Consider the following 21,458-nt stretch of genomic DNA (forward strand, 5'->3'; position numbering starts at 1 on the left):
GCCTCCAACCTGCTTTCTGGGCCGTGCTGGGACTTGTTTACCAGCTTCTGCCTTTTGGGATCGGCTAAGCACTGAAGCCAGGGGATAAACATCTGGTCTTAGGCAATAGCTCCTGGGAGTACCTGGTGGAGGGCACTAGAGGCTTCACCCCTCCCTCCTGTCATTGCCACTAGATTCATGAGAGAACAAGGAAAGGACTCACTAGGAGACAATGAACATGGCCCAACAACCTGGCACCCACATGCATAATCACGTTATTCACACATACACAGGCACACACACACACACACACACACACACACTGTGTGGTGTTGGGGAGGGTCCAGCTGACCTAAGGACTTAGGAATCTAAATACCAGGTGAAATGTCCAGGCAATCAGTCCCCTCGGGCTGTGAGTGAAGCTCTTCCTGACCTTGTGTGAAGCCAGGCCTGGAGTATTTATATCACTTCAGAAGACTCCTAGCCCAGACCTCAAACTCTCCATCAACCTAGGAATCAGGACTCTCCAAAATCAGTCACAGCAGGGAGTAAGGAGGGTCATGGGACCAGTGTGTGATGTGCCAATTCAATACTCGTGACATCATAGTGCTAGCAATCAAGTGGCTTCTCTTTCCCACTTGGGGTTTGTCTTTACTATATACCCAGTCCCCAGTGCAGCCAGAGAGAGCAGTCCCTAGACCTCCCCCAGGTGCTAAGCAAGCTTAGGGGTCTATCCTGGACGTCAAAGTGTAGGGTGGGGGTGCTTTAGGGAAGACTGCTGCTGGAATAAAGAAGTGGGGCTCTGTGGAAGTTAAGAGAAGCAGGAGTTGCACAGATCCCAGGGCAAGGGAAAGGCCCATCACAGCCAAGCAGGGCTCTCCCAAGAGCCAGGGTAAAAGAACCTGTCTAGTACTCTTGGTAGTAGCAATCCAGTGACCACAGCCCCAAGACCAACCTCCCACCTCTGCTCAGAGTCTGAACAAAGCCATCACCCAGGAACAGCATTGCCCTCTCATGACCTGAGGCAGAGACCCAGTCAGAACATAAGAGTGAAGTGGGGAGAAGAGCCCCGTTAAATGAACTTGGGAGGAGGAGGTTGTTGACAGGGGCAGATGGAGGAACATGGCAGAAACTAATGCAGGATCCAGACACCTGCCCACAGAGGGTGCTCACTACAGACCTGTGTGTGTGTGTGTGTGTGTGTGTGTGTGTGTGTGTGTGCGCGCGCGCGCGTGCGTGTGTGTGCATGCATGCGTGTGCGCTCCCACAAGGGTGCACACACACAGGGTGGAGGCCAAAAGTCAACATCAGGTGTCTTCGTCTGTCACTCTCAGTTTTGTTTAGGACAGAACTTTTCACTGAATCTGAATCTGGCCTATTGGTTAGATGGCCTCATCAGCCAGATTCCAGGTTTCCCTTGTCCCCATCTCCCCAGGGCTGGAATTCAAGGCACATCTAGGTTTTTTTTTTTTTACATGGATGCTTGAGAACCAAATTCAGTACCTCATACTTACCCACTGAGCCATGTCCCCAGATTCATTCATTCATTCATTTAGGTTTGGCTTGGTTTGGTTTGGTTTTAGTTGTTTGGTTGGTTGGTTGGTTGGTTTGTTTTGTTTTGTTTTGTTTTGTTTTGTTTTGTTTTGTTTTGTTTTGTTTTGTTTTGTTTTAAGACAGGGTTTCTCTCTGTAGCCCTGGCTGTCCTAAAACTTTCTTTCTTTCTTTCTTTCTTTCTTTCTTTCTTCCTTCTTTCCTTTCTTCCTTCCTTCCTTCCTTCCTTCCTTCCTTCCTTCCTCCCTCCCTCCCTCCCTCCCTCCCTCCCTCCCTTCCTTCCTTCCTTCCTTCCTTCCTTCCTTTCTTTAAGGTTGGTTTTTTGGTTGTTTTTTTTTTCAAGATAGGGTTTCTCTATGTAGCCCTGGCTGTCCTGAAACTTTCTTCCTTCTTTCCTTCCTTCCTTCCTTCCTTCCTTCCTTCCTTCCTTCCTTCCTTTAATTTAAGTTTGGTTTGGGTTTTTGGTGGGGGTTTTTTTCATGGCAGGGTTTCTCTGTGTAGACCTGGCTGCCCTGGAACTCATTCTATAGCCAGGTTGGCCTTGAACTCAGAAATACGCCTGCCCCTGCCTCCTGAGTGCTAGAATTAAAGGTGTGTGCCACCACAGCTGGCACTACATTCATTTTAAAGGCTCTTGTCTTTAAAATGACACTCATACTATTCTGTACACAGCCACTGAGCTGTATCACTAAGTGGCCATGACACGGGTCCAGGAAGGTTTCACTATTTAAAAGTTGGTTTGGAATTTGGAAATGGGAAAATTTGTAGAGACAATCTCACTCTAGGACTCAAAGACAGAGATAAAATGCTCCTTACAAACCTATTCTGGGGGAGCAACAGTATCAGAACTCTTCCTACATCAGTCTCTGCACTAGGGTCAGGCCAGAGACACAGAAATGAGCTAAGCCTACAATGAGAACGGAGGAACCATGGGAATGTGCATCCTTAGGGCCCAGGGCCACTAGGAAAAGGCAACCCAAATGTCAGGACTTTAAATCCCCTTCCTGTTGTGTCATTAGATGCAAAGAGCCCTGGAAAGGATGTGACCATAAGCAAGGCGATGTTCTGTAGCAGGGGCAGATCCTGAAGTTACTAGAAGCTGAAGGTTCTAGGCTGACCACACTTCTCAGAGTCACTAGATAGGAAGCTCATGAAATGAACTCTTGAAATGCCTCTCCAGGTCTTCCCCAATTTCCAGTCCCACCAGTACCATAGTAGGGACTGGGCATCTATTGTCTGGGTGGATGGATGAACATTTGAGACAACCTGGAAGTTTGAATAGGATTTGTGGAAATGGAGAAGGTGTTGGTCCTAAGACACAAGAGCACTGAAGAAGTAAAAGAGTTAACACTAAACATGGCCAAGAGAAGCAAGGAGACTAAGGTAAGGCCTGGGAATGGCTAACACTTGAGAACTGTCAACATCGTGAAAGAATAAGAAAGAATGACCAAGGAAAGAAAACAGGAAAGAGCTAAGCGTGGGAGAGTCCTGGAGAGAATGGAGCAAGAAGGGGGAGGTTATAGGGTAAAGGCCAGGGAGAGGTCAAGTCAGATGAAGACTGATGGTGCTTTCAATTGGCAGGACTCAAGGGCTGCTCTGGGTAGGATCAGGCCAAGCCTGCCTGATCTAGGACCTGGGTCTCTGATGTGTACTATGGAGAAGTCTTTATATGTTCACATCTACTGTGTGTAGGATCTAGCCTGTCTAACAATGCCCAAGAATCGAGTGACCTTGTGGCTTGAAGTCTAGCCACGTTCCTTGGAGGGAGGCCATAGAAGGAGTCTAGTGACATCTCAGAGTACTGTGTCTTTGTCCTTCCCTGTGATTCCTGAAGGGTCTCCAGCCTCTGGTTCTCCAGGGTTGGCAAGTCTACAGTTGCTTCCTGGAACCTGGAGTGCTCAGTGCTTGACTTTGAAGAGAGGACACAGGTGTCTTCTACAGTTCCACGACCTCTGACTTGGGTCCCCCACCACCACTGCCTGAAAACTCCACAAGTGGCCTATTGTGTGAGTGAACTCAGTTTCAATGGGAACAGAAACTGAGTTTATGAAAAGAGATTATTTGCTTATTCCACAGAGAAGATGACCAAGTAAATAATGCAATCTCCTAAGTGGAGCGCAATCGCTGCCCTCTACCTCTTGTGGGCTGCCAGGAACATATAAAAAGCCACACAACCACACATACCCACACATTACAACATCATCCCACATCTACAGACACCAAAGCCTCCAGCCTCTACCATGAAGATCGCCATCACAATCACTGTGGTCATGCTGTCCATCTGCTGCAGCTCAGGTGAGTGCCCAGGGTCTCTTTCCCAAGGTCAGGAGGAAGTGGTCAGTCCCTCTGTGGCTGCCTGGAAGGCCTGGATATGCTGACTCTCAGAAGCATTGCGTCTGATGACCAACGCTATTTTGCGATCTTGCGGAAAGCCTTGAACTTCTGCACTCCAGAGACTAGGGAAGCTTTGTGGGGAAACTGGAGAGAGCCCATCTAGACCAGTACATCTGTCCAAAACTGGACTAGGAATAAGGAGCCCTTTGAAGTCTGGACTAGGACTGGATTAAGATGCTAAGAGATCTTGATACAGTCACTAGGTTAAGGGGTGGTAGATTCCCACCCAACTCTGGCATTTAGTCTGGCAGGAGAAGTACAGAGACTCATGTCCTCAAACCCAAGGCAAGGTCTCTTGTTTTGATATTCCAGAAAAATATTCCAGAAATATTCCAGAAAAAGATCTTCCCTTTGGAAAACTGCCAACTTTGGGTGTAGTTTTCTAAACATTCTGTCCTCTGGAAAAAGAATTAAAGGTCTCTGAATGGTTGTTGCTATCACTGTGCAGAAAGGGATGGGAAATGAGAGAGAGAGGGAAGAGGATGGATGGACAGAGAGAGGGAGGGAAGGATGGATGGACAGAGAGAGGGAGGGAAGGATAGATGACAGAGAGAGGGAGGAGGATGGATGGACAGAGAGAGGGAGAGTGATGGATGGACAGAGAGAGGGAGGGAAGGATGGATGGACAGAGAAAGGAAAGGAAAGATGGGTGAACAGAGAAAGGGAGGGAAGGATAGATGACAGAGAGAGGGAGGGACAGATAGATGACAGAGAGAGGGAGGAGGATGGATGGACAGAGAGAGGGAGATTGATGGATGGACAGAGAGAGGGAAGGAAGGAGGCATAGAGGGGGGATGGATCAATCTATCACTCTCCGGGCATCTTGTGCTTTGAGAACGGAGTTGGGAAAACACTTCTCTCATTAGCTTCTCTCACTTCCTCCTGATAATGCTGTATTATTTTTCTAAAAACAAACCCTAAATAATGTACTTGAAAAGGTTCATAATACCTGTGAATACAGGTTTTATAAACCAAGGCGACCGAGACCCCAACCAAGAGGCAGTGGAAGCAGCTGTTTAATCAAGCATCTTTATTTGTTCTCAGGGGGAAAGATATCATTTTGAATTAAAATGTTTATTAATTAGATATCAATACTGTGCATTGAGGAGCTCAGCAAGACAGAGCTAAAACATGTGAAGTGGTGGGCTGGTAAGATATTTGCATATCAGTGTGCTCACGTATTTAAAAACTGTGATAGTAAAACTCGTTAATGCCACTTACAATGTGGTAGTCACTGTCCTCAGCCATTTTGCATACTATCCCTTTCATTTTCGAAACAATCCAACGAAGTAGTGATATTGTTCCCATTTTGAAGTTTAGGAAACTGCCTGGTGATATTATAGAGAGGATTCAAGTTGGAGTAACCATACTTTTGGTTTTGAGGCAGGGTCTCATTCTGGTCTGAATTCATAGCTATCCTGCCTCAACCTCCCCGGTGCTGTGAGGTATATAACAGGCATGAGCTATCATGCCCAGCTAGAGTGGCCATTAGGAGTAGGAATTGGGTCTTGAGTCAGAGCGATGAATCCAATTTTGCAAACAATGCAGAGAATTCCAAGGCAGAAAATTTGAGACGAGGTGAGAAGTGGAGGCAAACAGTAGGAAATCATGTTCCCAAGCAGACAGTACAATCCAAGAGCACCACGATTGCAGGGAACATGGTGATGAGGTGGGAGGCTTGCCTGCAAACTGACTGTGTCATCAGACTAGATCCCTGTGTGCCTTCATCTTCCAGGCCAGGTTTGGGGACTATGCTGGGCTTGGGTAAGGACTGTGTCACATGTTCCTAGTAACGTGGCACAGACCACCACTGGCCATGGGTGAGGGACATTCTGGTAGAAAGCAAGACTCCCAAGAGGCCTCCTTCTTGTCCCTATACTGCATAAAGCAGCCAGACTGACAGCTTCAGTTACACACTCTGCTAGAATGATGGCAGAAACAATGGCCAACCCAAGCCAAGAATCCAAGGGCAGCTCAGGAAAGCCACAAAAGCCACAAAAGACCTAGAAAGTCCTCCCAGGGCCCCTTGGTCTTGCAAACTTTATATGCCCCAGGACAGGGGAACGCCAGGGCCAGGAAGCGGGAGTGGGTGGGTAGGGGAGCAGGGCAGAGGGAGGGTATAGGGAACTTTCGGGATAGCATTTGAAATGTAAATAAAGAAAAATATCTAATAAAAAAATTAATTAATTAATTAATTAAAATAAAATTAAAAAAAAAAAAAAAGAAAGTTCTCCCAGGGTGCCAGATTTTCAGCCGCTTGGAGCCTCCCCTCAACCCCCAGAGCTTACACTCTACTCTACCACCCAAAGGCTGCTCCTCTTGCTGACCAGCAGGATGCTGGCTGGCCGGCTTTTAGAAAAGGGGCTGCATCCTTATGCTTTTTCTTGCCTGCACTCCAGCTTCTTCAGACATCTGCCCAGGATTTCTTCAAGTCCTTGAGGCCCTCCTCATGGAATCAGAGTCCAGTTATGTGGCATCCCTGAAGCCTTTCAACCCTGGCTCAGACCTGCAAAACGCGGGCACCCAGCTGAAAAGACTGGTGGATTCCCTCCCACAAGAGACCAGGATAAACATCATGAAGCTCACGGTACGCAACACCTGTCACTCACATCGATTCTAAGTGACTTCCCACGCACAGTGTCATACCATTTGGGGGGTTACAGAGGCAAATGAATATCTTGGCCATGGACCCTGCCTTTTTATTTTTCTTTTGGGTTTTTGTTTTTATTGTTTGGTGGTGGTGGTGGTGGTGGTGGTGGTGGTGGTGGTGGTGGTGTGTGTGTGTTAGATGGGGTCTCTGTGAGATAGTCTCACTGTCCCCAAACTCCTGGGGTCAAATGTTCTCCCCACCTCAACCTCCTAAATGGCTGGAACTACAAGCTTGAACCCTGCACACCCAGCTCCACCGATTTTTTTTTCCATAATAATTTTGACATTTTATCTACTTAGTGTGAGTGTGTGTGTCACACATGTGGAGGTCAGAGGACAATCTTTAAGGAGTTGGATCTTTCCTTCTACCATGTGGCTCCTGTAGATCAAATTTAGGTAGTCTTTGAGAAAACCATCCAAGGCCTTTTTTCTTTCTTCCTTCCTTCCTTTCTCTCTTTCTTTCTTTCATTCTTTCATTCTTTCTTTCTTTCTTTCTTTCCTTCTTCCTTCCTTCCTTCCTTCCTTCCTTTCTTCCTTTCTTTTATTAGATATTCTTTATTTACATTTCAAATGTTATCCCCTTTCCTAGTTTCCCCTCCAAAAATCCCCTATCCACTTCCCCCTGTCCCTGCTCCCCAACCTACCCACTCCCATTCCTGGTCCTGGCATTCCCCTATACTAGGGCATAGAGCCTTCACAGGACCAAGGGCCTCTCCTCCCATTGATGTCCAACTAGGTCATCCTCTGCTACAAATATAGCTAGAGCCACAAGCTCCACCATGTGTTTTCTTTGATTGGTGGTATAGTTCCAAGGAGCTCTGAGGGTACTGGTTAATTCATATTGATGTTCCTCCTATGGGGCTTCAGTCCCCTTCAGCTCCCTGGGTATTTCTCTGGCTCCTTCACTGGGGACCTTATGCTCCGTCCAATGGATGACTGTGAGCATCCACTTCTTGGCAGAGCCTCACAGGAGACAGCTATATCAGGCTCCTGTCAGCAGGCTATTGTTGGCATCTGCCTAGTGTCTGGTTTTGGCCGTTGTTTCTGGGGTGGATCCCCAAGTGGGGCAGGACCCAAGATGGTCATTCCTTCAGGCTCTGCTCTGAACTTTGTCTTTGTAACTCCATTCATGGGTATTTTGTTCCCCATCCAAGGCCTTCTAACCCTCAATTCCTCTCAGAATTTACTGTGGCTTTTGTCTGATAAGTCTCTGCACCACTACTGCATCTACTTCTGAGGTTCACTCACTATTGGGGGTGTGGGATGTTTCTTTATTCTAGGAGAAAATCCTAACAAGTCCTCTGTGTAAGCAAGATTTAAGACTCTGAAGCTCACTGGATTTCAGAGATATTCTACTGCTAAAGCCCTGTCACTGACCTGTGTCTCCTCGGCTCCTCGGCTTCCCCACACCAACCCCTCCTTCCTCTTTGCAATAAACTGCGAGCATCTCACCTGCCTGTGTGCAATGGTCTTTTTCTGTACCTGCTGGAGCCAGAGCATTGGAGCTGGAGTGAGTGAAGGGAACCAGAACCAAGGGAGGACAGCTGAGTTCTGCCCTGGTGCCACACAAGATCTCAGAAGTCTTCCTTCCTCTAGTTATTTGCCATCAGTAGACTGCAATGCCCTACCTAGTAATAGAATGCTAGGTCCCACCATCTATTCAACAGCCCTAACCTAGCTTGTCTAGAAGACCTGTGATACCATCCCTCCCTCCCCATGTCTGGTCCTAAATGTTACTGGATTCTAACTCCATCCTCTGGGCTACACTATTCCAGCCAGAAGCCTGATAGGCATCCCTTAGCCCTTCCTTGTCCAATCAACCGAGACCTCTGGAGTCATTCACTCCCTCCATATCGCCTGGCCACACCATCATCCCTGACTGCTGCAATCCCAGAGGCCCCTTTACAGGCTGCCAGCTGACGAACTGCTAAGCAATTCAATGACCATGCATCCACCACAGGGAGTTTGATCCCATGTAAAATCTTAGCAGTGTTCCCACATTCCAGTCTTAAAAGCATACTGACCATAAATGTTCAAGCTCAGCACAAGACCCATGACAGCCCTTGTCTCCCCCTTCTCAATCCAGACATCCCCTCTCTTCGACCCTTAATTCCTAAAAGTCAAGCCCCACCTCGGGGCCTTTTTGTACTGGCCACACAAAATATCCGCTGCCCAAAAAAATGTTGTTGATTGGTTTAGAATTTGTCCTATCATCAGCGAGCCTCCACTGGACCCGGGCCACACCATCCCAAGAGGATGAATAAAAAGTAGAGTTGGAGGCGTGTGCAGAAGAATGTAGAAATAGAAAGGGATGAGGCAGAGGGCACCGGAACAAGGAAGCTATGGACGAGAACGCCAGCCAGCTAGGCAGCCAGGTCAGCGCCTAGAAGCAGCTACATGGGCGGTTACGGGCCACGCCTGCTCCTGCGTCGTGGCCACCAGGGGGCAGTGTAGTCCATGCTACCGCCCCCTGCGAGTTTGAGGACTAGACCCCGCACCAACCCTTTGACTTTTGGGCAGGGCAGATGGTGAGAGTCATTCTCTAGCATCGATTTTAAATCGTTTTATCTGGCCTCTAAAACTTTATTTGGGCAGAGTTTGTTTGCTTGTTTGTTTATTAGTTTGTTTTTATCAAAATTCTGAGGAAAAACCCACCGAAAGGCACACAAGTCGTCTAGCAAGGTTGAAGCCTTCCAGTGACCGGCCAGTCCTTTTGGAATTAGGAGTAATTCCACTCCCACAAGACCCCAAAGGCCATCCTGACATATCTAGACTCTGAGATGGCCCTGAAGACAGAGAGGACCAAGAATTGGTCCACCTGCCTGGTTTTAAAGTCCCATAGCAGAAACTGCAACCTTACAAGCTTTAGCTTGGCAGACATTAGCAGATCTCTTTTATTTCTCACACAACCCAGAGCTGAGGCCCAGCTCCTGCCCTACTGATGGTAGAACCTCCCACACAGGACTCTCCAGGGTCAGTAAACTAGGGGTAATGATGAGAAAAGTCCACCATAAACACCCTTTTGTGTACACAGCACTAAAGCCACCACACCCACTCCTTCATTGTCTGCCAGAGGAGGGGCTGGGATTGTAAAAATTCCAGGGCAGGTCAGGGGGATAGGTGATTCCAAAAGAGACAATTTGTGGCAGGCTGGGCCTGGTGGCGGCCCACTCCTTCACTCCCAAGGCCCTAGATTCTTCTGCATCCAGGTCATTCTGTCTAAGGTGCATGTTTGGCCTCCCTCAAACTACCCACCTAGGTGAGCATTATTTAAATGGGCAAGGTCCAAGGTCATAAAAAGTTGCGAATTTTAACAACTTATTCACTGCTAGGAAAGTATTTACCTTGCACAAACACAATGCAGATGACTGGGAATAAAAGGAAATACAATTATATTGCAGTGGATCTCTGCCTTAGAGATATCTGCTTTGGCAATGTGCAAGAATGTGCATTAGCCTAGAGAAAGGTACATACCTTAGGTTCTTCAAATGCAGAGTGCAGGGTAGGAAACCTAGCTATCGGGAAACTGTTCGCTGTGCAAACATGAAGCCCCATGAGCACCCATGAGAGCTGCTGGGCACGAGGTGAATCTACGCATGCGCGTGCGTGAGTGCATGGCCAAATGTAAAAATGAACTGACTACAACCATAGAAAAGGTGAATTATCTGTGCAGTGTAAATGAAATTGGAGAAAAGTAGGAAGTGGACATTGGGATTTTTTTTTCTCTGACCTGCTAAGTTAATATCTTGATCCTGATAAGGTCCTGCCCAGGCCAGCGTGGTTGGATGTTGTTGATGATGTTGTTTTAAGGAACCACTTGCTAAGAGTGGTGTTTACATTTCAAAAATAAAGAAAGGCTGAGTGTAGTGATGCCTGCCTTTAACACGCAAAGGCAAACAGTCTGAGTTCTAGGTCAGCTAAAACTACAGAATGAGACCATCTCAGAGAGAGAGAGAGAGAGAGAGAATCTACACTTCTATTTCTATAATCAGCCATCGTCACTATGAATATGCCAAACTAAAACATAGGAGGCAAATACACACTTCCTGGATTTGAAAAGTATTAAGCTCAAACTATGAAGATGAGATTTTAAATGTTTCTGAGTCAAAAAAGAAAAAGAAAAAGAAAATAAAAACGACTAAGAGCAGCATCTAGTGATACACCTGTAATCCCAGCACTTGAGAGGCAAAGGCAGACAGATCACTACAGACTCAAGACCAGCTTTGTCTAAAAAAATTCAATAGCCAGGGATAGTGGTACGCACCTCTAACCCTGGCATCTGGAAGGCAAAGGTAGACAGATGGCTGTGAGTTCGAGGCCAACTCGGGTATGTAGCAAGTTCCAGGCCAGCCCAGAACTACTTAGTGAAACTATGCTTCTGCCTCAAAAAAGGAAGGAAGGGAGAGACAGAGGAAGGAAGGAAGGAAGGAAGGAAGGAAGGAAGGAAGGAAGGAAGGAAGGAAGGAAGGAAGGAAGGAAGGAAGGGGAGAGAAAAAGAGGGAGAGAGGGAGAGGGAAAGAGGGAGAGGGAAAGGGAAAGGGGGAGAGGGAAAGAGGGAGAGGGAGAAAGAAAAAAGGCAAGGAAGGGAAAGAAAAGAAATTTAGCACTCTTAATTTTAACATTCATAACTCTGAGGAACCTGGGGAGAGAAAGGTCATATTTCTTGGTGGATTTGTGAAGAAAACTATGAATCTGGGTGAGGAAGAAAAATTTAAAACTATGCTACCCGCATCATCTGCAACCACAGGAATTTTAGCCTGGAACGTCTCTACAGAGGGACTGCCTGCCATTTGCAGGCTCCGGAGCTTAGCCTGTTAGAACCTGGATCCATTGATTATCAGGAAAGCTGCTGTTTGTCACGTGAGACAGGGCGAATCTGGCAGAAAAATCTGTGACTCACAAGGCAGGAAGGGGAATGCAAAGCCAGCCCTCCTCAGCCTTATCAAGATGAAGGGGATAAAATGCTCTCCAGTTTGCAGCTGACACCAGGCATGCTGTTTGTGAATACCAAGGCAGCTGTGGGTAGTAATTCACCACTGCGTGATCAGTTGCTCCAAAGAGCTTCAAGCAGATGATGATAAAAAGAAGCCTTGACTGATGATGATAGGGTCAGGCAAACGATGTACTCTGAAACCTGTAATTAGGGGACGGTCCTCCCAAGGGCTTACTGAATAGATCAACAGGCTTATGAGAATGTGAGATTAGAGTCACCAGTAGCTAGATTCAACTAAGCAAGCACAGTAGCCAGCTTCAGGATTGATAAACTGGAGCTAGAAACTTTGGATTCGCCTCCCTGGCCAGGAAACAGGTGCCCAGCCCAGCACACAAGCCTTGCTAAGACTTTTACAAAGTACCTGAAGCCCTGGGCCGGTAGCATGCAAGCACCCTGTAGACTACAAAGCATCATTCCACTGCAGCACTTCCAGGGGTGGGGGAGTCCTTCTAGAGGAGTCCTATCAGGAAAGCAGATACTCTGTCAACGGTAGGACAGAAATGTGGTCAGGGGCACCCTGAAAGAAATAGGGGTGAGGAGTAGATAGATCTCGGGGGAGGAGAAAGAACTGTGGGGTGCTGAATTCTCCTGGCCTTCTAACCTTAGGTTTCCATTTCAGTCTCTGAGTCCAGTTTAACATAGAATTCAGTCCACTGCCTGCACTAAGCCTTCAGCATGTTGCCTGGATTATTGCAAGTGATCTGCGAATTTGTTTCCTACAGTTGTCTAACCTATTACCACAAAGTTAATGGCTTTACACACACACAGATCTTACTGGCTTTAGATCAAGATGTGAACTGCTAAGACTTGGTGGCTCAGCACTTGAGAGACTGAGGAAAGGAAAGAAAAAGAAAAAGAAAAAGAAAAAGAAAAAGAAAAAGAAAAAGAAAGAGAAAAAAAGAAAAAAGAGGAATGGCCTGGCTCGGTGGGTGAAGTGCTTGTTGTTCCAGCATGTGAACCCAAGCTCAGGACCCCAGCACTCACACAAGGATGAATGAATGAATGAATGAATGAATGAAGAGGCAGCAGGCCTGTGATCCCAGTGCTGGGAGGTAGATTAAGGGGATCCTTAGAGTCCTTCCCTGCTCCCAGTCTCCTGGGAGAGGAGCAGGGCTCTCATGAACAACCCTGTTTCCTGCTCTGCTTCAGATCCTGCTGCCCCACCTGCCTTTGGCTTGGGGTCCCGACACCCCTTACTGTCCCAAGTTAAGCTAGGTAAGTTGCAATGAAACTTACATATTAATATCTGAAGCCAGAACAAAACTCATTCTATTCACACCTCCATCCCTTTGCATAAGCAGCTCCTGATCCACTGCCCTTCCCAGAATTCCCTGGTAAACCCATTTCCATCCTTCACTGCCCACGAAGTATTCAAGACACACCAACACCTCATGGTGAACTCACCTAAAGGTCCCATTCAATGAGGCATCCTAAATTTTGATTTGCTAAATTGGATCATCTTAAGATCCCTTCAAGGATCAGCACTTAAGGGGCCCTGGATGCAGCTTGATGGTAAAGCACTCTTCTAGCCTGTATAAAGCCCCTGTGCACCCTTGTGATTCCAGCACTTGGGAGGTGGAGACAGGAGGATGGGAAACCCAAGGTCATCTTCTCTTACGTTGTAAATACCAGGCGCCTGAGATATAGAAGACCCTGAAATTTAAAACAAACAAACAACAAAAACAGAGGCAGGCACACAAAAGGAAAACCCAGTCCACATACGGGTCTATAGCACAAAACCTCTGAGCCTCCAAGGTGGTGGGTGGTTCTTCACCTTCCTAATGCTGTGGTCCTTAATACAGATCCTTATGCTGTGGTGACTGCCCCCACCCCCAGCCATAAAACTATTTCCATTGCTACTTCATAACCATAATTTACTACTGTTATGAATCATAATGTAAATATCTGATATGCAGGCTATCTAATGTGACCTCCAAGGGGGTTGTAACTCACAGGTTGAGAACTACCACTAAAGCTGTACCAATATGAAAATTAAGATAGCAATTCCATTACAGGGCTTGAGACTCTTTTTATTCCATCTCTCTGATTCTAGACAAGACCACATCAATAACCAAGTGGCCCCAGAGAGAATACTGGAGCCCCCCTGCTCCCCTCCCCAAAATGACCCAACATGTAAACCAGTATGCTTAGGAATTCAGACGCAGCGTAGGCAGCTAGGTATAAGCAAAATTCCAGAGAGCGTGGCATGCATCAAGCCCTGTGGGCCCACCTTCTTCTTTCTAATGAAGATGAAATCAGGTCACAGAGCCAGATTCTTCCTAAACTACAAATCGTTCTGAAATTTATTCATTTCATGCCTGGTAAGTTTTAAGCCTTGATTATTTTTTTCTTTGTGGATGTATGTTAAATATTAACCAGATAATTTTTTAAAGAGATCTTTGAATGCCTGCCATCAGAGTACAGAATTTCAGACTGTACTTTGTCCAGGGCACCACCAGTGTCAGGATGGGTTGGAGAATCCTAGGTCTAGAGCAACATAATGACTGGTGGCTGAAGTTCTATTCTACCTGCTTTAGATTAGTCAGGAGAAAGAGAAGGGAATGAAGGAAAGAGAGAGAGAGAGAAAAGAGGAAACAAAAAAGAGAGAGACGAGTGGAAATTCTGCCTGGCTCCTCAGTCATGTGGACAAGCTGTCATGTGCTGCCTCTGAAAACTGAAGAAAATGTGACAAGAACATTGTGTGGTGATGACCAACCCTCCCAGGAATGTGAGCAAGCCAAGGACAGAAACAGAACAGACCCCTATTGAGCCAACAGGGTGTGGTGGTATATACCTATAATCCCAGCACTCCCTAAACTGAGGCAGGAGGATTGTAAATTTGAAGCCAGCTTGAGTTTCATTATTTTGAGACCATCTCAAAATACAAATAAGTACGCAAAACCCATCAAGGTGATCACAGAACAAACAATGCATGACAAAAGTTTATTGGGTGGGTAAGAAGAGAGTCGCCTATACCCACAGCTGCCAAAGCCCACCCTAGTTACTAAAATAAGCCCACATCCCATCCCTTGCAAGCAAAGAAAGCTCCCGTCAAACTTCTGCTATAGCCTCTATCCAGAAGCGGCTGTAGCTACAACTGTGTTTGCTCCAAAAAGCCGCCTCAAAGAAGGCATCCCTTTAACTGCAGGTGTTTGTTTCCTTTGGCAAGATGTGATTTCCCTTGTTTAGAACAATGCTCCAGAGGACAATCACAAAAACAACCTCCGTGGGGACAGTTTTCTTTCTGGCCACTGCTACAGCCCTGTAAAACAACGGAGATATTTTATTATTATTATTATTATTCCAAACACTATTCGAATCTCTCCATCCTGTTCAGTCTACGCAGGCTGGAAAAGGCCTCCCCACCACCCCAGCCCAGCAGAACCTCGAAACGGTAGAAATCTGCGCCTAGTAGAAAGCATTGGAAATTCCTATTGTTCGTTATGTTTGGGTTTGGACGTACCTCCTTGTGTGGTTTCCATTCAGCAAAGACTGAACGGAAGCTGTAAGAAGTCAGTATGTGTCCTTTGGGTGCCCTGTACAAGCCCAAGACCAGAAGAGAACAATGTGTTCTAGAGAACATCCAAATAGCAGATGAAGGTGAGGAGCCAGGAAGAGAGCAGTCACCTCTAGCCTTAGCCATTAAGAAATCACATTCAGGGCTGGAGAGCCAGCTCAGAAGCTAAACCTGCTTCTTGCTCTTCCAGAGGACCTGAACTGGGCTCCTAGCATCCAAGTCAGGCCATTCACAACTGCCTGTAACTCCAGGTTAGGGAGCTCCAACACCTTCTTCTGGCCTGTACAGGCACTCACACCCACTGGACGCTGAACCCAGGGCATTGCATACACTATTCATGTACTCTACCATTGAGCTACCTCCCCATCCCTTTGTAGACGAGGTCTCATTCACTAAGTTGCCTGGGCTAGCCTCCTATTTCAAGCCTCGTCTCTCAGGCATCCTGAGTAGCTGGAGTTACAGGCACAATACAGTTCTTATTTCTCTTCATCTTCTTTTATCTGACTCTAGGAATCAAACTGGATTGTCATTTTAGTGAAAACCAAGAGAAAGCGTAACTGCCTCATGATAGAGCTCATAGGGAAGTGATTGTCTGAGTCACTGGACCACCCAGTGTGTGATCCTCATACGTCATGTGACATTAACAGCCACTCCTTCCTAATTCCAGAGGACAGGTCCCTCACAGGGTGTGGCTCTTCCATAGTGAATCGGGAGATTGGGGGAGGGTGTGCCATCAGTCTCTTTATGTGGTCAGATTTCTGTTACTATAATGAAATAACAGGATAATTCTTTTATAAGGAGAAATACTTATCTAAAACCATGTGTTTTGGAGAACATAATCCAAGATCTGACACACCCCATTCCACTGGGCCTTTGATGAAGCCAGGTGGCTGTTATAGAACTGGGGGTTCATAGGCTGTGTCAGGTACAGCCACTGATCCTCAATAAGCCAATTGAAAGAGTCAGATTAAAAGTGGAAAGCAGAGAGTGGAGATCATTCCATGTGGGAAGAAGGACAGAGAGACCCAGCAACCTCTGCTTCCAACCCCATCTTCAGAGTCTAGAAGTGAGATCAAAGTTTAGATAGAGGGCCAAAGACAAGCACATCTAGGCAGTTCCTGTCAAGTTGTGAGCCCGCCCACCAAGAACCCATCTTTATTTGGGTTTTAGTCTCTTCCTGACAAGCTGTTAGAACTGAATGAAATCTCTTTCTGGAAGACAAGCTCCCCCTCTGGCTGGTGGTACCTTTTCCTCTGCCCATCTTGAGAATTCCGGGAAAATTCCCATTTCTTTGGAGCCCACTATTTCAGTAGTTTGCTGGTTAGACTGAGAGATACAGTGATACCTTAGAATAACTTCATTTCTGCCAGGCCAGTTACAACTACAGGAGACTGAAGCAGAACAGTTCACCCCGTGGCCAGGAAGCAGAGAAAGAGGTATTAGCTGAGGCCCCACAATCCTTTCAAAGGGCACACCCCTAATAACCTCCTAAAGGTTCTACCACCTCCCAATGGTACCCTGGGGAACAAGCCTTTAACACATAAACCTTTTCTCAGGGAGCATTCAGCATCCAAACTGCAGCACCTCTCAGCACTGGTTTATACTGAGGTCAGCAGCTTAAAATCTATTCACCCAAGCTGTAAGCACATTGCCAACACATCCATCCTGTGCCAGCAGCTCCTAGTCTCTCCCTTATAAACACTGGCCACACGTCCATCTTCTTCCTCTTTCATTCTTGTTCTTTCACTGCCATTTATCCACTACCTATAGAGCATTTACACACCTGTCTTTCAAGTCCTTCCACCTCCTCTGTCTCTCCTTCTCTAAACAGTGTTTTTCAACCTCAATACCACTGAGTTCCTGGGCTGGATCACTCTCTGTTGGGCTAGATCACTCTGTTTTGAGCTAGAGCTATAGATAGAACGTACATTCTCCCTCCTCTTCTGTCAATCAAAAGGCCTGCTGGGAAAGTAAGGAAGTGTCTAGGAGGCAGGATCATCACTTTTTCAAACGTAAAGGGGCCTGAGATACGATCTAATACAACCCCCTCATTTTGCAGATGAGGAAACATCCTGAGAGGGGGAGGAAGAGGATGTGTCAGGGCCAAAAATGTGGGGGAACAACAGCCAGGCCAAACAGGAAGTCGAAATTCCAGGCCTTGCAGCAGGATTTCCAGGCCCTGGGGGGGAGGGGGGGAGGAGGCAGGGATTGCTTTCCACAGCTTCTCTCTCCCTCCAAAACTTTCTCCCATTCCAGAAACCAGAGCGAGCAAGATCTGACAAGCCCCCAGCCCAAGAGTGCCAATGTCCATGCCTGCATCTCGGTGCCTGAGCTTCTTTTAGTGGACAAAGATGACCGCAGATCGCATCCAGAATATCTCATGATGACTCATACTGTGGTCACATCCCAGTGCAACCCTGTAATCATGACTGAAAGGATAGCCATGCCATATGACCACACCTGTCCCCACTGAAGACAATAGAGAACAAGAGATCCGGGAGGGAGCCTGGAGTCGATGCCTGCCCTGGCCTTTTCTCCACTAAGGGTTACAAGCCTGCCGGGGAAGCACCATACCACCTGAGTTACAGCTCCAGCTAAAAATCATTTTTAATTAAACTTAAAGGTTTTAAAAATTAATCAGGAAAGTTGGGCATGGCAGGGCATACTGGTAACCATAGTACTTGGGAGGCCAAAGCAGGATGATCACAAGTTTAGTACCAGCCTGGATGCGTACTAAACAAATAATGGGCTGGCAAGATGGCCCAGCAGGTAAGGGCACTTGCTACCAAGCCTGACAACCTGTCATTGATCTTCAGAACTGACAAATGTAGGAGAGAAATGAGTCCGTAAAGTTTTCCTCTAACTTCCACATGAGTGCAGTGACACATGAACACACACATACATGTATACATGAACAAATAAACAGAATAAATAAATAAATAAATAAATCTTCAATATAAACACCTGATAATATGAAACAAATGGTAAGAATATCACACTTCAGTGATATACATGTCAAAAATCCTGCTCACCTTCCCACAACTTTTATTATTATTATTATTATTATTATTATTATTATTTTCCCCCTTCCCTTCTCCCTCTTGCTCTGGCCTCCCCCTCCCACCCACTGCTCGCTCTGGCCCCGCTCACTCTGGCCCATAGGTATTGTTTGTTTGTTTGTTTGTTTGTTTCTCATTATGGATGGTTGTGAGCCACCATGTGGTTGCTGGGATTTGAACTCATGACCTCTGGAAGAGTTGTCAGTGCTCTTAACCGCTGAGCCATCTCACCAGCCCTCTTTTAATATTTTATCTAATTTTTTTGAAACATGGTCTTGTGCTAGAGAGATGGCTCAGCCTTTAAAGGCTAGGCTCACAACCAAAAATATAAGAGACATGGTCTTACTGTGTAGCCTCAAGTATCCTTAGAATTCACTATATAACACTAGCTAACATTGAATTCATGAATAAGCCTTCTGCTTAAGCCTCCTGTGTAACATAAGCCATACATCCAAATATTGTCACATTGTCACATCTTTTACTTTAAAAAAAAAAAAAAATGTGTGTGTGTGTAAGCTAGAAAAATACACTGGCCGGGCAGTGGTGGCGCACGCCTTTGATCCCAGCATTTGGGAGGCAGAGGCAGGCAGATTTCTGAGTTCAAGGCCAGCCTGGTCTACAAAGTGAGTTCCAGGACAGCCAGGGCTATACAGAGAAACCCTGTCTCGAAAAACAAACAAAACAAAACAAAACAAAACAAAACAAACAAAACAGAACAAGAGTGCACTGGATCCCCTGGAGCTAGAGTTCCAAGTAGCTGTGATTCATCTCATGTGGATGCTGAGACTCAGGGTCCCCTGGAAGAGCAGCAAGAATTCTTAATCACTGAGCAATCTGTCCAGGTCCCCTCCTCTGAATGTTGTGTATCTTAAAAATGACTATCCTGTGACCCACCGTGGCCTACATCACTCCTCACTCTGTCTTCCTGATCACCATCCTTACACGGTCTTTCCTGACAGACTCCCACAGACTGCAGACAGCATCACACACCCTCCAGCCCCTCTTGTTATTATACACATGACCCTATCATTTTTGCAACCAATCTATTATCTGGTGATGAAAAGTGAACCCAGTAAGGCTGATAAATGTTCTAAACTCTACAACTAAAAGGTTAAGTGCAAAGAGAGCAAGGAAAGAGGAAACTCCACCCCATTCCTTGGACACAGCCCTGGGCCTTCTGCCCCTAACTGGCCTTAAAGACCCTGGCTGTAGAAATGACAGACCCAGCCTAGGACCCTTCCAGGTCTGGTCCTTGATCTGAAGCTGCTGGGTAATCCATGCCTGTTCTCAGGAGCCACCACCACCGCCCTGCCTCCAGAGCCATGGTGGCATAGAGTGTCCCTGCCTCCAGAGCCATGGTGGCATAGAGTGTCCCTTAGTTTCCGGGCCAAGTCCTGCAGGGAGTCCAGTAACTCTGCAATCTCCTCCAGACACCAGAGTCATCATAGGAACCCTGGCGGTTTAGGGAAAGTTTAAAATAACATTTATACATAAGAGGGGGTGGGGGCTAGTTCCATCAGCCATTCTCCACCTCAGTTGTCCCCAGTGACTCTCAACGGATGTCAGAGGCCATCTGTATAGCAAGCACTCTCCATTGTATGCTTTGGGGTGCCTGGCCCTCCCTTTGTCTGGGTAGGTGCCAGGAAAGCCAAGCCTAGCTGTTCAGGGCATTGTTCTGCCTCAGAAGAGGATCTTGAAAGCAGAAGGAAATTAGAAACAACCACACAATGAATACCAGATTCTCCTTTCTCCCTGCTCTGGTTGCCAAGAGGCTGAGCATGGCTAGCTGTCAGCACACCCCGCCTAGCCCTTTTTGCCTTCCAGGATGTCTGCACAACAAGAAGGGCTGGCCCCAATCACCTCACTGGTTCTCATTTATCCCCACCGCCTCCCTTTCCTTTCTCCAGCTAGATGCTGACTCTCTGAGGGCAGAAATGCATCTAGTACTTCTTCTCCATTAATTAGAAAGTTCCCATTACTCCATGTTTGGTGACTATTTCCATGTGGACAGATGTGATGATACAAGAGCAATGGTCCAGGCACATTCCTAAACATTCCACTTTAGGGTCCCCTGCCATCACGCCTGATACTGATAGTGATAGGCCTTTGCAGTATGAACATGCTGCTAAACTGCCTTCTAACTAAATACTTACATTTTTACCCATAGATTAGTGCTGCCCTCAACCCTGGCCAGAGAAGCTTCTCTCTACAGTGGGCAGCAGCCAAGGCAAAGACGCATAATAGTCAAAGAGCTGAGACTAAGTGAGTACTGAGTGTTCAGCCCTAAATAGGTCATCTCTGCTAACCCCTCCCCACAAGGATCAGGGAACATATTGGAAGGGGGGACGAAAGAACATAAGAACTTGAAGTTGGAGAGAAGTGCTGTAAGTCACTGGCATCTAGATGGGACATGGCCGCTGCACCCGTGGACTCACTGCAGCTATAGCTGCCTATGCAGGAACTGCACAAGATCAGTTAGCATTCCAACCAGCAGCACTAACTGCACTCCATGGGCCACAAAAAGAGAGAGAGGTAAAGCGGGAAAGGGGTACATCCTGACCCCTGGGGGATTGATGGGGGGGCAGTTGGAATGGATGCAAGCAAGATACATTGTTTACATGTAGGAATTCTTCCAAGAATAAGTGAAAGGTATTCTATTAAAAATAATAAGAACAAATAAACTTCCATGTCAGAGACCACAAAGCAGAGAGAGTCCGGGTGGACCAAGCCAGAGTCCGACTCTACTGACTTGACCAGTCCTAACAAACCTGCTCAACATCAACCTGTCCCAGCAGCCCCGATACATGCACAGAGCCCTCCTTCGCTCCAAGCCCTACCCCAGGTGCCAGATGAAGAGGGTGGCCTAGAAGGAAGTGTCCCTTCTGAGCTCACACCTAGACAGCACAGAGAAACCACTGTGAGGACACAGGAGCTCACATTTCTCAGAGCAGTCTGCATGTTTCTTCTTGCTGAGAGCTTTTTCTTCTAAAATGCCTTTTTCCCCTCCTGGACGGGCCGTTATTCATTTTAACATAATGTTATGTCTTTAGCCTCCTACGTAAGTAGACACTAGTTTTAAATGTTGCAGGCTATCAAGCACGTATATCTAGTCAAACTTCTGTTTGCTTTTTTGCCATATCCATAGAAACCATGTGAATAAACAGAGGAGAAAGATTTGGCTCCTAGTCCTACTAGCTGGCCTCATGCCATCATTCCCCCCAAAGAGAGGAGGACGGATGCCAGAAGGAAGGAGCCAGCAGTAATGGTGACAAAAAACTCAATCTTATGCTGGGACACACTGAACGGTCAGGATCCC

At 46.7% G+C, this 21,458-nt stretch overlaps 1 protein-coding gene and 1 long non-coding RNA gene across 2 annotated transcripts in view; one reads left to right on the forward strand and one right to left on the reverse strand.

The window, feature by feature from the left end:
* Nucleotides 1–3,770: 3,770 nt before the first annotated feature.
* Scgb1a1 (secretoglobin family 1A member 1) lies at nt 3,771–7,901 on the forward strand. The gene is made up of 3 exons (XM_021152557.2): nt 3,771–3,825; nt 6,324–6,511; nt 7,854–7,901. Exons 1-3 carry the CDS (start codon nt 3,771–3,773, stop codon nt 7,899–7,901), a joined length of 291 nt encoding a protein of 96 aa, XP_021008216.1.
* A 6,589-nt stretch (nt 7,902–14,490) lies between these two features.
* LOC147000179 (uncharacterized) overlaps nt 14,491–21,458 on the reverse strand; it is a 29,698-nt gene continuing 22,730 nt past the window's right edge. The window contains exon 2 of the long non-coding RNA XR_015046177.1: nt 14,491–14,828. This is a non-coding gene — a long non-coding RNA (uncharacterized LOC147000179). The remainder of the gene's footprint in view (nt 14,829–21,458) is intronic.

This window comes from Mus caroli, unplaced genomic scaffold, assembly GCF_978045245.1.
Source record: "Mus caroli unplaced genomic scaffold, Mus_caroli_1 scaffold_20, whole genome shotgun sequence".
NCBI classification, from domain to species: Eukaryota; Metazoa; Chordata; class Mammalia; order Rodentia; family Muridae; genus Mus; species Mus caroli.

What these genes read in the sequence shown, in the direction of transcription:
- Scgb1a1 (XM_021152557.2), top strand. Translation starts at nt 3,771, where the DNA reads ATGAAGATCGCCATCACAATCACTGTGGTCATGCTGTCCATCTGCTGC. An exon ending in GTCCATCTGCTGCAGCTCAG is followed by an intron (nt 3,826 to 6,323) that starts GTGAGTGCCCAG and finishes CCTGCACTCCAG; the next exon opens with CTTCTTCAGACATCTGCCCA. An exon ending in TAAACATCATGAAGCTCACG is followed by an intron (nt 6,512 to 7,853) that starts GTACGCAACACC and finishes TCTTTATTCTAG; the next exon opens with GAGAAAATCCTAACAAGTCC.